Source organism: Glandiceps talaboti, chromosome 11, assembly GCF_964340395.1.
Source record: "Glandiceps talaboti chromosome 11, keGlaTala1.1, whole genome shotgun sequence".
Classification (NCBI taxonomy): domain Eukaryota; kingdom Metazoa; phylum Hemichordata; class Enteropneusta; family Spengelidae; genus Glandiceps; species Glandiceps talaboti.
In genome coordinates, this window is record NC_135559.1 from 23,404,271 (window position 1) to 23,425,102 (window position 20,832).

Here is a 20,832-nt window from a genome sequence, read left to right on the forward strand (position 1 = left end):
TATTAATAGCAAAGAAAATATCAGGGATTCATAGACAAGTGAACGAACATTCTAAAATGTATGCAAATATGGTTAGCAACATGACCATGCCCATAGCAACAGCAAAATGATCGCATATATTGCAAAGATAACAACAGGGTTGGATAGGCAACTTGATAGTCATTCAGCAAATGAACACCTATACCTAGCATGGACTACCATATGGGTAAACATTTTTCAAAAATAGCACCAATGGCATTGTAGCACAAGTGTATTTGGCTGTTGCTATGGAAATGGTCTTGTTGCTAGGGATATTTCACTTTTGGAATCTTTATTAACTTGCCTACCCTTCCCACTTTTCATCCTTCGTGTTGGGTCTATGCTGAAACATTGTTCAGTTATAAATATATATTGTACTTTTAATAATTAGTGATTGATTTTATCTGTTGATAGTGTAGTCATAGGTTTCAATCTATTAGCTATTTAGTTTGATTTGTCTCAATACCCATGTATAGTAGTAGTGCTCATTTAATATTCAAGATTGAGGCAAAAGGTAGGTCATACACTTTGAGGCACAGCAGTCATCATGTAATCTTTCATGGCATTACTTGTTCACGAGTTTTTAGGCGTATAAATTAAATGTGTCACTGATTTTGGTGTTCATACATTTAAATGCAAATTCATGATATTTTGTTACTGTGTTATGCATACAGCTACACACGCACACACACGTTCACCAATAGATTACATTTTTTGTAATACACCTTGTGGTATAGAAGATACTGACAAGTCATTATATACAGTTTCAAAACATAGACCACTTCAGCTAGTGCAGCTCTACATTCTGTGGATTATAAATCTGTATGATGAGAAAGATAGGACTGAATTCATTCATGGACAAATACACACACACACACACACACACACACACACTGAATGCAGTAAAAAATTATGAACAAATACAAACACACACTGAATGCAGTAAACAACTATGAACAAATACACACACACAGACACACACTGAATGCAGTAAACAGAAACAATTTATTGTAGCTTTCATCTCATCTCTGCTAAAAGATACATGACTCATCATACCATACATATCAAAGATTATGTTAGTTGAGCATTTGGATATTATGTGTGACTAGATTAGGGTTACAAGTGATATACAGTGTCAGCTCACTGTCAATACATAGAGATATAACACTTCTTTCAATTTCACAATGTCTCTAATTGATATACAGTGTCAGCTCACTGTCAATACAATTTCACAATGTCTCTAATTGATTATGTTGCAGTTAAAGAATAAATTTACTGTAATATTTGACACATCAAAATGAACCACAACTCACACATCTATCACTTTAGGTAACTTATTTCTGACACTTCGATATGTTTACCATCATATACAAGTTTGAAACATTAGATAAACCCTTGGCTTTAATAAACACAGTCTATCTATGGTTTGGACTCGGGTGACTAAATTATGTATGGCTACATTACCTAGTATGTCTATTGCAATAAATACAGCCAGAATAGAGTGGATATATGTATATACCTAGTATGTCTATTGCAATAAACACAGCTAGAACAGAGTGGATATATGTATATACCTAGTATGTCTATTGCAATAAACACAGCTAGAATAGAGTGGATATATGTATATACCTAGTATGTCTATTGCAATAAACACAGCTAGAATAGAGTGGATATATGTATATACCTAGTATGTCTATTGCAATAAACACAGCTAGAATAGAGTGGATATATGTATATACCTAGTATGTCTATTGCAATAAACACAGCTAGAATAGAGTGGATATATGTATATACCTAGTATGTCTATTGCAATAAACACAGCTAGAATAGAGTGGATACATAATGATAATTTAGTCATTATGTTGTCTTTAAGTATAATATTAAATTCTAAGACATACTACAGTCTTTGTTGTTGTATACCAGTGATAAATTTTCCCTGTCAAGATATGATTTTAGTGATGTCATGTCTTCTCTACTCTTAGGGGGATTTTTTCTTCTGTTTCTCATTACCAGACCAACCCAAATTTTCAGCTCCATCAAATAAAAAAATATTTTTATTTTTTGCTCACCATTAATATTTTGCAGAACAGTGTCCTCTCTGGCAAGAAAAAGCAAGTGTCTGGACTGTTGATATCATCTACAGTTATGATGGCGACAATGACACTTGTTCATGAACAAAGCATTTCTCTCAAGTTTTTAAGGGGGGTGGGTGATGAGAAGATGCCAATTGTGTAAAGGAATGGGTTTGTTACCAGGAATCCAATAAAAAAGAAGATAGAGAGGAGGAAAAGGAGAGGCAGGGAAATATGAAGAAGGTGATTTTTATTTTTTCACTTGTTTTTTTTTTTTAAATCGACTGATTGACCCATAGTTGCCATGAAAAAGTAATAAGAAACATAAAAAATAGGGTTAGTCTAACAATAAGACTTCTACTTTGAGATTCTCTGGATGTCTACAAAACTTAGATACTGGGGTCTCCTAACAAGCATGTGGATGACAAATAACAATTTATTTTTGATTTATAACACAACTTTACAATGATTTCCAACTTGAAGAAAATAAAAAGGAAACAGCATCTACCAAGTCTGTGTTTGAACATCACTACATTACAAAATGCTAACAATGAGTAAAAAGGTTTGTTATTGTATGTGCAATCGCATTTTGTGACTCAGAATTTACTGAGTTATAAACAAGGACTTGTTATATGTTATTTCTGATTGTTTTTTCAAGTAGAAAAACATATATAGCAGTGTTTATTTTATTAATTAAAACCTGAAATAGATACCAAATTCTCATTTATATGCCCACTTTCATATAGGTATCTGAACCAGGTTTTTTGGCTGGCGAGACAAGTGGTTATGGTATAGTTAACATTTTAATGGCTCAGTGGTTCGGGTCAATGTTCAAACATCGTCAGTTGTTGCTATGGTGATCCAGTACATCTAGGTGCTGTATCTAGTCTTCAGTATATTCAAATGGCTCTGGGGGTTCAGGCTCCTCTTCTTCCTTTGGTCCACCAGCTGTAAATCGTAATATCATACACAAGTTTTAATTACAATTAAGTACATAATCTACATAATCTCAAAGCATTGAGCCTAGGGAGTTTTGTAGTGATACCGCATATGCATGGCATTCTATGGGTTACTGGGCCTAAGGGGTCTTATAGCCACTCAGTACATGCATGGCATTCTATGGGTTACTGGGCCTAAGGGGTCTTATAGCCACTCAGTACATGCATGGCATGCTAAGAGTTACTGGGCCTAGGGGGTCTTATAGTCACTCAGTACATGCATATGCATGGCATTCTATGGGTTACTGGGCCTAAGGGGTCTTATAGCCACTCAGTACATGCATGGCATTCTATGGGTTACTGGGCCTAAGGGGTCTTATAGCCACTCAGTACATGCATGGCATGCTAAGAGTTACTGGGCCTAGGGGGTCTTATAGTCACTCAGTACATGCATATGCATGGCATTCTATGGGTTACTGGGCCTAAGGGGTCTTATAGCCACTCAGTACATGCATGGCATTCTATGGGTTACTGGGCCTAAGGGGTCTTATAGTCACTCAGTACATGCATGGCATTCTATGGGTTACTGGGCCTAAGGGGTCTTATAGCCACTCAGTACATGCATGGCATGCTAAGAGTTACTGGGCCTAGGGGGTCTTATAGTCACTCAGTACATGCATATGCATGGCATTCTATGGGTTACTGGGCCTAAGGGGTCTTATAGCCACTCAGTACATGCATGGCATTCTATGGGTTACTGGGCCTAGGGGGTCTTATAGTCACTCAGTACATGCATATGCATGGCATTCTATGGGTTACTGGGCCTAGGGGGTCTTATAGTCACTCAGTACATGCATGGCATTCTGAGAGTTACTGGGCCTAGGGGGTCTTATAGTCACTCAGTACATGCATGGCATTCTAATAGTTTCTGGGCCTAGGGGGTCTTATAGTCACTCAGTACAGGCATGGCATTCTAAGAGTTACTGGGCCTAGGGGGTCTTATAGTCACTCAGTACATGCATGGCATTCTAATAGTTTCTGGGCCTAGGGGGTCTTATAGTCACTCAGTACAGGCATGGCATTCTAAGAGTTTCTGGGCCTAGGGGGTCTTATAGTCACTCAGTACATGCATGGCATTCTGAGAGTTACTGGGCCTAGGGGGTCTTATAGTCACTCAGTACATGCATGGCATGCTAAGAGTTACTGGGCCTAGGGGGTCTTATAGTCACTCAGTACATGCATGGCATTCTAAGAGTTTCTGGGCCTAGGGGGTCTTACAGCGATACAGTATATGCATGGCATTCTAAGAGTTTCTGGGCCTAGGGGGTCTTACAGCGATACAGTATATGCATGGCATTCTAAGAGTTTCTGGGCCTAGGGGGTCTTATAGTCACTCAGTACATGCATGGCATTCTAAGAGTTTCTGGGCCTAGGGGGTCTTACAGCGATACAGTATATGCATGGCATTCTAAGAGTTTCTGGGCCTAGGGGGTCTTACAGCGATACAGTATATGCATGGCATTCTAAGAGTTTCTGGGCCTAGGGGGTCTTATAGTCACTCAGTACATGCATGGCATTCTAAGAGTTTCTGGGCCTAGGGGGTCTTATAGCCACTCAGTACATGCATGGCATTCTAATAGTTTCTGGGCCTAGGGGGTCTTATAGTCACTCAGTACATGCATGGCATTCTAAGAGTTTCTGGGCCTAGGGGGTCTTATAGCCACTCAGTACATGCATGGCATTCTAATAGTTTCTGGGCCTAGGGGGTCTTACAGCGATACAGTATATGCATGGCATTCTAAGAGTTTCTGAGCCTAGGGGGTCTTATAGTCACTCAGTACATGCATGGCATTCTAAGAGTTTCTGGGCCTAGGGGGTCTTACAGCGATACAGTACATGCATGGCATTTAAATAGTTTCTGGGCCTAGGGGGTCTTACAGCGATACAGTACATGCATGGCATTCTAAGAGTTTCTGGGCCTAGGGGGTCTTATAGCCACTCAGTACATGCATGGCATTCTAAGAGTTTCTGGGCCTAGGGGGTCTTACAGCGATACAGTATATGCATGGCCATGCATATCAACTCACTTCAAGAAGTTGTATCAAACTCCTAGGTATTCCTATTTGCAGATGATACTGAAGTTTTTAAAGGTATTTTTAAAGAAGAAGACTGCTGTAGTTTACAAGAAGATCTGGATGCAATGCATACTTGGACCCAACTTTCACTTTTAAAATTTCACCCAGATAAATGCATTTCCATGAGAGTTGGGAAATCAAATATTGATAGAAAAGACTATATTATGGGACAAGATAAATGCATAATAATAGGTGTACATCAGTTGACAAAGATATAGGAGTCTTGATAGATGAAACCTTTCCTTTTCAATGCATCAATCACAGTAACAAAGTCAACAAGGCCAACGCCAACATGGGACCTAGGCCAAAAAAACAAACAAGTTTGTTTTTCATCCTAGGGAAATTTCAAATATGATGCGGTGACACTTTTTTTTTTGGGGGGGGAGTGTTGGTTGGGGAAGCACACTGACTCATCAACCATTACACTATCACATACATGATGTTACCGCTGAAGCTGCCCTGAATGATTAATAGTAATACCATTTATTGAACTCTGAAAGTAAACTACATCATTACATGCATTGTTAGATGTTTGTTTTACAGCCTCTCATCTCTACTTGGTTTCGCCATCGATATGGAAAGTAGATGTTGGCAAAAATGGGAAAATGAAATAAAAACGGGTGACGCACATGATTTTAGATGATGTGCATGAGGACAAGAAACAAATCCTTATATTTTTTTGGCATTATAAGGAGAACATATGAACACCTAGATATAGTTATTTCTACTACTGTACAAAGCTCATTAGACCTAATATTGAATATGAATATCAAGTATGGGCACCAATTCTTAAGAAACATGAAATAGAAGTGGAAAATGTACAACGCAGAGCTACAAAGTTAATACCAGGCTTTAAAGACCTCTCCTATGAAGACAGGTTAAAGGAACTAAACTTACCAACACTGAAATACAGATGGGTCAGAGGTGACAAGACAGAGATATACAAGATCTTATCTGAGAAATATGAGAATGAAGTCTCCAACTTTATCAAACTAGAAAGCACATGACACAAGGGGACATCAGTACAAAATTGACAAGCAATTTGTAAGACATAATGTTAGAAAATACTCGTTCATTTATAGAAGTGTAGACTTATGGAATAGTCTCCCTGATCACGTTGTCATAGCAAGAACAATTCAGGCATTTGAAAATAGACTGGAAGGATCAAGCCTTTAGATCTGACTTTTATGAAGATAAACCTACTCCTAGACAGAATCAAGTAGAGCTGACATTAGAGGCCCAGCAAAGCCTACAGAGATAAACCTACTCCTAGACAGAATCAACAAGTCTTCATGGAAGACATACTCCCCAAAACAGTATTTCTTGTAGTGACTACAACAAGTTCTTTAGTTTGTACATTATGTCACATCTGACATTTGTACAAGGTTTGGTTGAAATCAGTCCATGCATATCAGAGATATACATACACACTTTGACAATAATATGGCTATTTGACCTTGAAGATGGAGGTCAAGGTCAAAAGTCAATGTGCCATTAAAAAGCTCATGATTGACTGTATCGGTGAAGACACTTGAATGACGTCTCTATCTGTTAAACTTTAAGAGTTATTGGACAAATATGGCCGACATTCGCTGTTGTCGTGAGGGTTGTAAAACCCTCATGTGCATATGCCTTCCATATCATCTGACATTTGAACCTGGTTGAAATTGGCACATGCGTATTAGAGATAAAGGTGGACACAGAAGGACAAACGGAAGGACAGATGGACGGACAGATGGGACCCAACGTAGTAGCCCCTGTTGGGCTTCGCCCTTTGGGGGCTAAATAGAGCGGACATTAGAGGCCCAGCAAGGCCTACAGAGATACACCCACTCCTAGACAAAATCAAGTAGAGCTGACATTAGAGGCCCAGCAAGGCCTACAGAGATAAACCCACTCCTAGACAGAATCAAGTAGAGCTGACATTAGAGGCCCAGCAGGCCTACAGAGAAAAACCCACTCCTAGACAGAATCAAACAGCTAACATTAGAGGCCAAGCAAGGCCTACAGAGATACACCCACTCCTAGACAGAATCAAGTAGAGCTGACATTAGAGGCCCAGCAAGGCCAACAGAGCTACACCCACTCCTAGACAAAATCAAGTAGAGCTGACATTAGAGGCCAAGCAAGGCCTACAGAGAAAAACCCACTCCTAGACAGAATCAAGTAGAGCTGACATTAGAGGCCAAGCAAGGCCTACAGAGAAAAACCCACTCCTAGACAGAATCAAACAGCTAACATTAGAGGCCAAGCAAGGCCTACAGAGATACACCCACTCCTAGACAGAATCAAATAGAGCTGACATTAGAGGCCCAGCAAGGCCTACAGAGATAAACCCACTCCTAGACAGAATCAAGTAGAGCTGACATTAGAGGCCCAGCAAGGCCTACAGAGATACACCCACTCCTAGACAGAATCAAACAGAGCTGACATTAGAGGCCCAGCAAGGCCAACAGTCAGAAGAGGACCTGTATGTATGACATTCTAAGTTACTGAGCCAAGGGATTCATTCTGTAAGTACAACATGATACACCAACAAGACATAGCACAATTTTCTGTCAGGGTGAGATACAGTAAGAATGAAGTTATAAGAAATTCTTACCTGGTACTGGTTGGATTATGTCCTGGGGTTCTTGAGATTTGTTGTCTTTGAGCATGACAATACCACCAATGTGTACCTACAAATATAGATGAAATGACAATGGTTGTCTTGTAGCATGACAGTACCACCAATGTGTACCTACAAATATAGATGAAATGACAATGGTTGTCTTGTAGCATGACAGTACCACCAATGTGTACCTACAAATATAGATGAAATGACAATGGTTGTCTTTGAGCATGACAATACCACCAATGTGTACCTACAAATATAGATGAAATGACAATGGTTGTCTTTGAGCATGACAATACCACCAATGTGTACCTACAAATATAGATGAAATGACAATGGTTGTCTTGTAGCATGACAGTACCACCTACTTAAAGATGGGGTGTGTATAGATTGCATGTGGGGGTCATATGCAATCTATACTACTTAGTGATTTAAGTGGTGTATATAGGCTATCTATACTACTTAGTGATTTAACCCTTTCACAACTGATTCCCGCTATTGCGGGAACGCTCTAGGGCAGCCACCAATTCTTGCTATTGCGGGAATGCCAAAGTTCATTCACCTACCTCATCGTTAAGCCGTTAATGGCAGCTATTGTTGCAAAAACTAGTTCCGAACATGCATATTGGCCTTGTTTATCTACACTACCATTTTGAAAGCATGACAGTGAACGATATCTGGAGTACGATTCAAATGATGAGCAATTGTAATTTTATGTGTGTTTTTCACTCACAAAATCGAATTTCAACATGGCGGAAGTAATTAACGGCTCTCATAACATGGTCTACGATATAAATTATGTCACTATCTTTGGATATTTCGACAGAATTTGACTCGAAATACATCGTTGAATACAAGTATTTAGCTATGGGAACACATTGTACTTGTATGTAAGCATCAAATTCCCACTAAGGCCGTGTGAGCTGCCGGTGGCAGTTTATGGTTGAATTTTTGAATGTCGTTCAAATTTACACAATCTTGTGACCGTGCTGACACCCATGCTCCCACGTTCTGGGGGTAATTTTTGGCTATATCATGGATTATTTTGGTTTTATTTTTTGTTACTTAAGCAATAAACCACCCCCTGGGGATGGTACACCAAGAGGTTTTGACCAGTGAACGAAATATATGCACGAGCGATAGCGAGTGCATATATTGAGTTCACTGGTCAAAACCGAGTGGTATACCTTCCCCAGGGAGTGGTTTATAGCTATTATATTATACCAGTATATTGAAAATATCGGAAACAAGATAAGAACTAACGTTTTCTCGTTTCATATGCGCCTCTGTGTCTAATTTGCATAACAATACGCTGCTTTTCAAGACAGCTGATCTTGGCCTCAATGTGAACGTCGTGCAGCGACTGGATTTATTTATCTGCTCGTCGTTTCTAGGGATAATCTGTTCATTGATCGGCTCATTAAAAGTGCACAGTGATGAATAAACAACCTGTTTGACTCAAGGTATAAACTTGAAGTGGTTTATTGAATACAGCGTGCTTCGATCGTTCCCGGCCGAATTGGCGACTCAGTGAAATGATAGACAGGTTGATATTTACAATGTATTTATATTACTGGAAGTTACATCAGTAGATTTTCGGGTTTGAGGATTTCCCTCTCGGATTGATGACTGATAATCTAGGACAGGATCCCAGACAAATTTCTATTTAGATTAATGGTAAGTCGGCCAGTGTAACCTCTTTCACTTGCTTCATTTTTATGACAGGACAGGACAGCTCACCAATGTTTCCACTCCAGCCGCGCCGAGGCTGGGACGTGCATGCCTAGCGCCTTGACCTTAGTACATGTAGTAGGCGATGATTTGAACAAATACGCGATGACTGGGTTGCTTTCGAAATTTCCTTCATAATTTCTCATAAAATATTGTCTCATTGAGAGAAAATCCTCCTCTGACAATTCGAAGAGTTCACTATCAGTATCACGGCGGACTACAACTCAACGCTCGTGCAGACGAACAAAATTTGGACGCGTGCCAGCAGTGCATTATCGTACCAGCAGTGCATTATCACTCGTTTTAGACGCGCTAGTTCGATGTCTAGACCAATCAGATCCCTCGATTTCCACCATCAATATACTGGTATAATATAATACTCAATAATGACTTGTATTTGTATTAGCTCAGTGGAGGGAAACTTACGCTTGATATGGGTGACTTTCCCATCTGATTTTTTACGTGCGTTTTTCAACGCCAAATTCAAATTTCAACATCGCCGAAGCAAAATCTGTCTCCCCTAACATCGTTTGCAATGTAAATAAAGGTGTTGTTTGTACAAATTTCCACTCAATTTTGACTATGAATACGATGTTTTGTACAAGGAGATGGCTGAGTGAACTCGATGCAGTATATATAAGGATCAGATTATCGCAACGTAACTTCAAAGTCCCGACTACATATTTGCTTTTGTGGGTAAGCATGTTGGCAAAAAGCGCCACGTTGGCATCCCGATTCGGACTCGTATACTACCAACTTGTGGGCATTTTTTTACTGACTTTGAGCATAAATTTGGTGATAGTTTTTTGTTGTTATGTCAAATAATGATATATAATTACACAAACTGATTTTTCAGAAGGTATTGGGGAGACGACATCAGATATTTTTGTCCCTTTCATTGCTGGTGCGGGACCGACTATTGTGTCGTAAACGGATTTAGTGAGCTGTTAATTATTTTCGCTCAAATTTAATATGACTGAAAATAACATTTTCTGACAAATTTTTGCCGATTTTGATCATTTAATTAGTATACAGAAGTTTTGTAGGAACATAAATGTTAGTATTTTGAATTTTGTTTGTAATATAAATATTTTGTTTATTTGTGATGTCAATAAATAAACAACCTATGTTTGTTTTATTAATATTTTATTACTTTAATCCATATTTCAGTTGTGTGTGTGATATTTGAATGTATGTATTTGCAACTATGATGTAGAAAATTTATTTTCCATTCAAATGATACCTTACTTTTGAAAAATAAGCAACTGTAAATATTTTTATATCAGTTTGATTACATAACACTCACTCTCACACTATGTTAGTGAGGGGGCTGGTGGAGAACAAACAATCCCATGAGGCCACTGGTGGTGAAAGGGTTAAGTGGTGTATATCTACAATCTATACTACTTACTGATTTAAGTGGTGTATATATGCAATCTATACTACTTACTGATTTAAGTGGTGTATATCTATAATCTATTGGTAGACTACTTATGATTTCAGTGGTGTATATATGCAATCTATACTACTTACTGATTTAAGTGGTGTATATATGCAATCTATTGGTAGACTATTTAGTGATTTAAGTGGTGTATATATGCAATCTATACTACTTACTGATTTAAGTGGTGTATATATGCAATCTATACTACTTACTGATTTAAGTGGTGTATATATGCAATCTATTGGTAGACTATTTAGTGATTTAAGTGGTGTATATATGCAATCTATACTACTTACTGATTTAAGTGGTGTATATCTACAATCTATACTACTTACTGATTTAAGTGGTGTATATATGCAATCTATTGGTAGACTATTTAGTGATTTAAGTGGTGTATATATGCAATCTATACTACTTACTGATTTAAGTGGTGTATATCTATAATCTATTGGTAGACTACTTATGATTTAAGTGGTGTATATCTACAATCTATACTACTTACTGATTTAAGTGGTGTATATCTACAATCTATTGGTAGACTATTTAGTGATTTAAGTGGTGTATATATGCAATCTATACTACTTACTGATTTAAGTGGTGTATATATGCAATCTATACTACTTACTGATTTAAGTGGTGTATATATGCAATCTATACTACTTACTGATTTAAGTGGTGTATATATGCAATCTATACTACTTACTGATTTAAGTGGTGTATATATGCAATCTATACTACTTACTGATTTAAGTGGTGTATATCTATAATCTATTGGTAGACTACTTATGATTTAAGTGGTGTATATATGCAATCTATACTACTTATGATTTAAGTGGTGTATATATGCAATCTATACTACTTACTGATTTAAGTGGTGTATATATGCAATCTATACTACTTACTGATTTAAGTGGTGTATATATGCAATCTATACTACTTACTGATTTAAGTGGTGTATATATGCAATCTATACTACTTACTGATTTAAGTGGTGTATATCTACAATCTATACTACTTACTGATTTAAGTGGTGTATATCTATAATCTATTGGTAGACTACTTATGATTTCAGTGGTGTATATATGCAATCTATACTACTTACTGATTTAAGTGGTGTATATATGCAATCTATACTACTTACTGATTTAAGTGGTGTATATCTACAATCTATACTACTTACTGATTTAAGTGGTGTATATCTATAATCTATTGGTAGACTACTTATGATTTCAGTGGTGTATATATGCAATCTATACTACTTACTGATTTAAGTGGTGTATATATGCAATCTATACTACTTACTGATTTAAGTGGTGTATATATGCAATCTATACTACTTACTGATTTAAGTGGTGTATATATGCAATCTATACTACTTACTGATTTAAGTGGTGTATATATGCAATCTATACTACTTACTGATTTAAGTGGTGTATATATGCAATCTATACTACTTACTGATTTAAGTGGTGTATATATGCAATCTATACTACTTACTGATTTAAGTGGTGTATATATGCAATCTATACTACTTATGATTTAAGTGGTGTATATATGCAATCTATACTACTTACTGATTTAAGTGGTGTATATATGCAATCTATACTACTTACTGATTTAACTGGTGTATATATGCAATCTATACTACTTACTGATTTAAGTGGTGTATATATGCAATCTATACTACTTACTGATTTAAGTGGTGTATATCTATAATCTATTGGTAGACTACTTATGATTTCAGTGGTGTATATATGCAATCTATACTACTTACTGATTTAAGTGGTGTATATCTACAATCTATTGGTAGACTATTTAGTGATTTAAGTGGTGTATATATGCAATCTATACTACTTACTGATTTAAGTGGTGTATATCTACAATCTATTGGTAGACTATTTAGTGATTTAAGTGGTGTATATCTACAATCTATACTACTTACTGATTTAAGTGGTGTATATCTACAATCTATACTACTTACTGATTTAAGTGGTGTATATATGCAATCTATATTACTTACTGATTTAAGTGGTGTATATATGCAATCTATACTACTTACTGATTTAAGTGGTGTATATCTACAATCTATTGGTAGACTACTTATGATTTAAGTGGTGTATATATGCAATCTATACTACTTACTGATTTAAGTGGTGTATATCTACAATCTATTGGTAGACTACTTATGATTTAAATGGTGTATATATGCAATATCTATACTACTTATGATTTAAGTGGTGTATATCTACAATCTATTGGTAGACTACTTATGATTTAAATGGTGTATATATGCAATCTATACTACTTACTGATTTAAGTGGTGTATATCTACAATCTATTGGTAGACTACTTATGATTTAAGTAGTGTATATCTACAATATCTATACTACTTATGATTTAAGTGGTGTATATCTACAATATCTATACTACTTACTGATTTAAGTGGTGTATATCTACAATCTATTGGTAGACTACTTATGATTTAAATGGTGTATATATGCAATCTATACTACTTACTGATTTAAGTGGTGTATATCTACAATCTATTGGTAGACTACTTATGATTTAAGTAGTGTATATCTACAATATCTATACTACTTACTGATTTAAGTGGTGTATATCTACAATCTATTGGTAGACTACTTATGATTTAAGTAGTGTATATCTACAATATCTATACTACTTACTGATTTAAGTGGTGTATATCTACAATCTATTGGTAGACTACTTACTGATTTAACTGGTGTATATATGCAATATCTATACTACTTATGATTTAAGTGGTGTATATCTACAATATCTATACTACTTACTGATTTAAGTGGTGTATATCTACAATATCTATACTACTTACTGATTTAAGTGGTGCATATCTACAATATCTATACTACTTACTGATTTAAGTGGTGTATATCTACAATATCTATACTACTTACTGATTTAAGTGGTGTATATCTACAATATCTATACTACTTACTGATTTAAGTGGTGTATATCTGCAATCTTCTGGTAAGCTCAGTACTTTTAATTGTCCCTGCATAACACGTGGAGGATTTGATAACATTTCAAAACTGGGTTCTGGTTCCTTTTTTTCTTCCTTCTTTTCTTCTTTGGTCTCTTTCTCTTTCTCTTTACTTTTGTTTTCTTCACTCTCTTCTTTCACTTTTATTGTTGCATCTGTTTTCTCTTTCTCTTCATCTTTCTTTTCTTCATCCTACCAAAGTAAGATAAATTGACATTATCATTCATGTTCTACCACAGTAAAGATAAATTGACATTATCATTCATGTTCTACCAGAGTAAAGGTACATTGACATTATCGTTCATGTTCTACCAGAGTAAATATAAGTTGACATTATTATTCATGTTCTACCTAAGTAAAGATAAGTTGACATTATCGTTCGAGAGTAAAGATAAGTTGACATTATCATTCATGTTCTACCAGAGTAAAGATAAGTTGACATTATCATTCATGTTCTACCAGACATGTTAATATAAAACTGATATTTCTCCTGACAAAATGACAGTGCAATCTGTTGCTACATATAGGTTGCTGACCTTTGACCTTAGCATGGTTGACCTGTGTATTTAATTTCATTTATTGGTTGAATACTTCAAGGCTGTGCTTCGATGAATGTATCAAATGTTAGTAATGTTGTAGTACTTTACTATATCTTAGCTAAGATTGCAGCACCTTATACCACAATAAGAGTGACTAGCAAAGCATTCAAACTAACAGTAAGAGTGACTAGCAAGTTATTCAAACTAACAGTAAGAGTGATCAACAAGGCATTCAAAAAAACAGTAAGAGTGACTAACAAGGTATTCAAACTCACAGTAAGAGTGACTAGCAAGGTATTCAAACTAACAGTAAGAGTGACTAGCAAGGCATTCAAACTAACAGTAAGAGTGATCAACAAGGCATTCAAAAAAACAGTAAGAGTGACTAACAAGGTATTCAAACTCACAGTAAGAGTGACTAGCAATGTATTCAAACTAACAGTAAGAGTGACTAGCAAGGCATTCAAACTAGTATTAAGGGTGACTAGCATGGTATTAAAACTAACAGTAAGACTGACTAGCAAGGCATTCAAACTAACAGTAAGAGTGACTAGCAAGTTATTCAAACTAACAGTAAGAGTGACTAGCAAGGTATTCAAACTGACAGTAAGAGTGACTAGCAAGGCATTCAAACTGACTGTAAGAGTGACTAGCAAGGCATTCAAACTGACTGTAAGAGTGACTAGCAAGTTATTCAAACTAACAGTAAGAGTGACTAGCAAGTTATTCAAACTAACAGTAAGAGTGACTAGCAAGGTATTCAAACTGACAGTAAGAGTGACTAGCAAGTTATTCAAACTGACAGTAAGAGTGACTAGCAAGGTATTCAAACTAACAGTAAGAGTGACTAGCAAGGTATTCAAACTAACAGTAAGAGTGACTAGCAAGGTATTCAAACTGACAGTAAGAGTGACTAGCAAGGTATTCAAACTAACAGTAAGAGTGACTAGCAAGGTATTCAAACTGACAGTAAGAGTGACTAACAAGGTATTCAAACTGACAGTAAGAGTGACTAGCAAGGCATTCAAACTAACAGTAAGAGTGACTAGCAAGGCATTCAAACTGACAGTAAGAGTGACTAGCAAGTTATTCAAACTAACAGTAAGAGTGACTAGTAAGGTATTCAAACTGTCAGTAAGAGTGACTAGCAAGGTATTCAAACTGACAGTAAGAGTGACTAGCAAGGCATTCAAACTGACAGTAAGAGTGACTAGCAAGGCATTCAAACTGACAGTAAGAGTGACTAGCAAGTTATTCAAACTAACAGTAAGAGTGACTAGCAAGTTATTCAAACTAACAGTAAGAGTGACTAGTAAGGTATTCAAACTAACAGTAAGAGTGACTAGCAAGTTATTCAAACTGACAGTAAGAGTGACTAGTAAGGTATTCAAACTGACAGTAAGAGTGACTAGTAAGGTATTCAAACTAACTGTAAGAGTGACTAGTAAGGTATTCAAACTGACAGTAAGAGTGACTAGCAAGGTATTCAAACTGACAGTAAGAGTGACTAGCAAGCTATTCAAACTGACAGTAAGAGTGACTAGCAAGTTATTCAAACTAACAGTAAGAGTGACTAGCAAGGCATTCAAACTGACTGTAAGAGTGACTAGCAAGTTATTCAAACTAACAGTAAGAGTGACTAGCAAGGTATTCAAACTGACAGTAAGAGTGACTAGTAAGGTATTCAAACTGACTTTTAGAGTGACTAGTAAGGTATTCAAACTGACAGTAAGAGTGACTAGCAAGGTATTCAAACTGACAGTAAGAGTGACTAGCAAGGCATTCAAACTGACAGTAAGAGTGACTAGCAAGTTATTCAAACTAACAGTAAGAGTGACTAGCAAGGCATTCAAACTAACAGTAAGAGTGACTAGCAAGGTATTCAAACTGACAGTAAGAGTGACTAGCAAGGTATTCAAACTGACAGTAAGAGTGACTAGCAAGGTATTCAAACTAACAGTAAGAGTGACTAGTAAGGTATTCAAACTAACAATTTACAGTACATTTAACTACAAAGTTTTATAGGAACCCTCTTGTATTGGTAATGTACAGTACACTGTAGAGAAATAAAAGAACCACAATTATGGAGTCTTGAGATCAGATATAACAGTGTACTGTAGACACACATGTTGACTACTGTACCCTAAAAAGCCACCACTTATGTACAGCAGTGTCTTGATATGATAACTTGGCACCTTACTACAGACTCACAAGAGAACCCATTCGTTATCATGTTAAGTGCTAACAAGAATGTTGCTTTATTAGGAGGTACATTCATATATTAACAGTTAAACTTGAATGTTTTGGGCTATTTGACCTTGAAGATAAAGGTCAAGGGCAAAGGTTTTAAAAGAAAGCTCATCATGGATAATCATCATATAATATGACTTAGAAGAATAGAGATAAGTAATAAAATATTGAATAATGTTGATTTATAAATCTAGTACTTACCACTTCCATTTTATCACTTTCTTCCTTCTTTTCTTTCTTTTTTTGCTTGGCAGTGATGGAAAGTACAGCAGTGGTCACTTTTTCCTTTTCTTTTTCTTTGGGTGTTTCTAGTGGTGGTGGGTAGGCATAGGTAGATGGTTTGGCACTGGACTTGAACTCCAAAACTGGCATCTATACAACAGAAATATATTATACTGCATGGTTACACTGAAATCATGGCATTTAGTCTCATAATGAAATAATTATGAATGTATGTAGAATCTTTTCTGTAGTTCTACATTACATCAATGTGTGTTTATGTCATCGGTTTTGTAGTTCTACATCACATCAATGTGTGTTTATGTCATCGGTTTTGTAGTTCTACATCATGTCAATGTGTGTTTATGTCATCAGTTTTGTAGTTCTACATTACATCAATGTGTGTTTATGTCATCGGTTTTGTAGTTCTACATCATGTCAATGTGTGTTTATGTCATCAGTTTTGTAGTTCTACATCATGTCAATGTGTGTTTATGTCATCAGTTTTGTAGTTCTACATCACATCAATGTGTGTTTATGTCATCGGTTTTGTAGTTCTACATCATGTCAATGTGTGTTTATGTCACCAGTTTTGTAGTTCTACATTACATCAATGTGTGTTTATGTCATCAGTTTTGTAGTTCTACATCATGTCAATGTGTGTTTATGTCATCAGTTTTGTAGTTCTACATCATGTCAATGTGTGTTTATGTCATCAGTTTTGTAGTTCTACATCATGTCAATGTGTGTTTATGTCATCAGTTTTGTAGTTCTACATCATGTCAATGTGTGTTTATGTCTGACTCATCAGTTCTGTAGTTCTACTTTACAACAGTGTGTGTGTGTTTGTCATCAGTTCTGTAGTCCTACATCATGACAACATATATCACTAAACTGTATACAATTTTGAATTATAAAAGATTCACTTGATTACTTGATAACAATGCTATAGCTGGAGATACAACAAAATGTAGTACTGAAGCAAACAGTAAAGCTTGATGGTAAACTTACCTGAAGGTCTGCATTAAGTCCAATCACATTGGTTGGAACAAAGGCCAAGGACAGGAAGTGAGATAACGGAAACCAAAACCAGAAATGGGTGAAGACTAACAAGCCAACAACAGATGCCATGTGTGTATGACCAGTACGGGATTGTAGAGAAACAGTCACGTTTCTACCACCTGTAACATTAACCAATGACATTGACTTAAATAGTGATTTTGTACAGGTATAATATCTTCATCTATTTTTGGGCAATGTGAAGCTATTACAAAGTTGTCACTGATTGGATAGGGGGAGATGTGAAGCTATTACAAGGTTGCCACTGATTGGATAGGGGGAGATGTGAAGCTATTACAAAGTTGTCACTGATTGGATAGGGGGAGATGTGAAGCTATTACAAGGTTGTCACTGATTGGATAGGGGGAGATGTGAAGCTATTACAAGGTTGTCACTGATTGGATAGGGGGAGATGTGAAGCTATTACAAGGTTGCTACTGATTGGATAGGGGGAGATGTGAAGCTATTACAAAGTTGTCACTGATTGGATAGGGGGAGATGTGAAGCTATTACAAGGTTGCCACTGATTGGATAGGGGGCAATGTGAAGCTATTACAAGGTTGCCACTGATTGGATAGGGGGAGATGTGAAGCTATTACAAGGTTGCCACTGATTGATAGGGGGAGATGTGAAGCTATTACAAGGTTGCCACTGATTGGATAGGGGGAGATGTGAAGCTATTACAAAGTTGTCACTGATTGGATAGGGGGAGATATGAAGCTATTACAAGGTTGCCACTGATTGATAGGGGGAGATGTGAAGCTATTACAAAGTTGTCACTGAGTGGATAGGGGGAGATGTGAAGCTATTACAAAGTTGTCACTGATTGGATAGGGGGAGATGTGAAGCTATTACAAAGTTGTCACTGATTGGATAGGGGGAGATGTGAAGCTATTACAAAGTTGTCACTGATTGGATAGGGGGAGATGTGAAGCTATTACAAAGTTGTCACTGATTGGATAGGGGGAGATGTGAAGCTATTACAAAGTTGTCACTGATTGGATAGGGGGAGATGTGAAGCTATTACAAAGTTGTCACTGATTGGATAGGGGGAGATGTGAAGCTATTACAAAGTTGTCACTGATTGGATAGGGGGAGATGTGAAGCTATTACAAAGTTGTCACTGAGTGGATAGGGGGAGATGTGAAGCTATTACAAAGTTGTCACTGAGTGGATAGGGGGAGATGTGAAGCTATTACAAAGTTGTCACTGAGTGGATAGGGGGAGATGTGAAGCTATTACAAAGTTGTCACTGAGTGGATAGGGGGAGATGTGAAGCTATTACAAAGTTGTCACTGATTGGATAGGGGGAGATGTGAAGCTATTACAAAGTTGTCACTGATTGGATAGGGGGAGATGTGAAGCTATTACAAAGTTGTCACTGAGTGGATAGGGGGAGATGTGAAGCTATTACAAAGTTGTCACTGATTGGATAGGGGGAGATGTGAAGCTATTACAAAGTTGTCACTGAGTGGATAGGGGGAGATGTGAAGCTATTACAAAGTTGTCACTGAGTGGATAGGGGGAGATGTGAAGCTATTACAAAGTTGTCACTGAGTGGATAGGGGGAGATGTGAAGCTATTACAAAGTTGTCACTGAGTGGATAGGGGGAGATGTGAAGCTATTACAAAGTTGTCACTGAGTGGATAGGGGGAGATGTGAAGCTATTACAAAGTTGTCACTGAGTGGATAGGGGGAGATGTGAAGCTATTACAAAGTTGTCACTGATTGGATAGGGGAGATGTGAAGTTATTACAAAGTTGTCACTGATTGGAAAACATACATATACTTTATCTCTCATCAACAATACAGCCAACATATGTGATATGCTTGTTTCCATTGTCTAACCAATCAGAATGAACCATATATAGTGTTTCACTGCTGTTTTTTCTAACCAATCAGAATGAACCATATACAGTGCTTCACTGCTGTTTTCTAACCAATCAGCATGAACCATATATAGTGCTTCACTGCTGTTTTTTCTAACCAATCAGAATGAACCATATATAGTGCTTCACTGCTGTTTTCTAACCAATCAGCATGAACCATATATAGTGCTTCACTGCTGTTTTTTCTAACCAATCAGAATGAACCATATATAGTGCTTCACTGCTGTTTTCTAACCAATCAGAATGAACCATATACAGTGCTTCACTGCTGTTTTCTAAGCAATCAGAATGAACCATATATAGTGCTTCACTGCTGTTTTCTAAGCAATCAGAATGAATCATATATAGTGCTTCACTGCTGTTTTTTCTAACCAATCAGAATGAACCATATATAGTGCTTCACTGCTGTTTTCTAAGCAATCAGAATGAACCATATATAGTGCTTCACTGCTGTTTTCTAACCAATCAGCATGAACCATATATAGTGCTTCACTGCTGTTTTTTCTAACCAATCAGAATGAACCATATACAGTGCTTCACTGCTGTTTTCTAAGCAATCAGAATGAACCATATATAGTGCTTCACTGCTGTTTTCTAACCAATCAGCATGAACCATATATAGTGCTTCACTGCTGTTTTTTCTAACCAATCAGAATGAACCATATACAGTGCTTCACTGCTGTTTTCTAAGCAATCAGAATGAACCATATATAGTGCTTCACTGCTGTTTTCTTACCAATCAGCATGAACCATATATATTGTTTCACTGCTGTTTTCTAACCAATCAGCATAATCTTGAAATCATTCAGAGACTGCTGTTGCAGTGACTCTGATAGTAAGTTGCATCTGTCTATGATAGATGGGGGGGGGGGGGGGGGAGTAATTTCGATAATCTTGAATG

The 20,832-nt window shown here is 36.8% G+C and overlaps 1 protein-coding gene across 1 annotated transcript in view; it reads right to left on the reverse strand.

The window, feature by feature from the left end:
* Positions 1-1,242: 1,242 nt before the first annotated feature.
* The window catches only part of LOC144442817 (26S proteasome non-ATPase regulatory subunit 1-like), a 134,858-nt gene continuing 115,268 nt past the window's right edge, over positions 1,243-20,832 (reverse strand). Inside the window, exons 21-25 of the mRNA XM_078132189.1 lie at positions 17,994-18,163; positions 16,965-17,135; positions 13,930-14,166; positions 7,766-7,841; positions 1,243-3,038 (exon numbers count right to left, since the gene is read on the reverse strand). Coding sequence (XP_077988315.1) covers positions 2,974-3,038; positions 7,766-7,841; positions 13,930-14,166; positions 16,965-17,135; positions 17,994-18,163 — 719 coding nt within the window. The 3' untranslated portion in view covers positions 1,243-2,973. The remainder of the gene's footprint in view (positions 3,039-7,765; positions 7,842-13,929; positions 14,167-16,964; positions 17,136-17,993; positions 18,164-20,832) is intronic.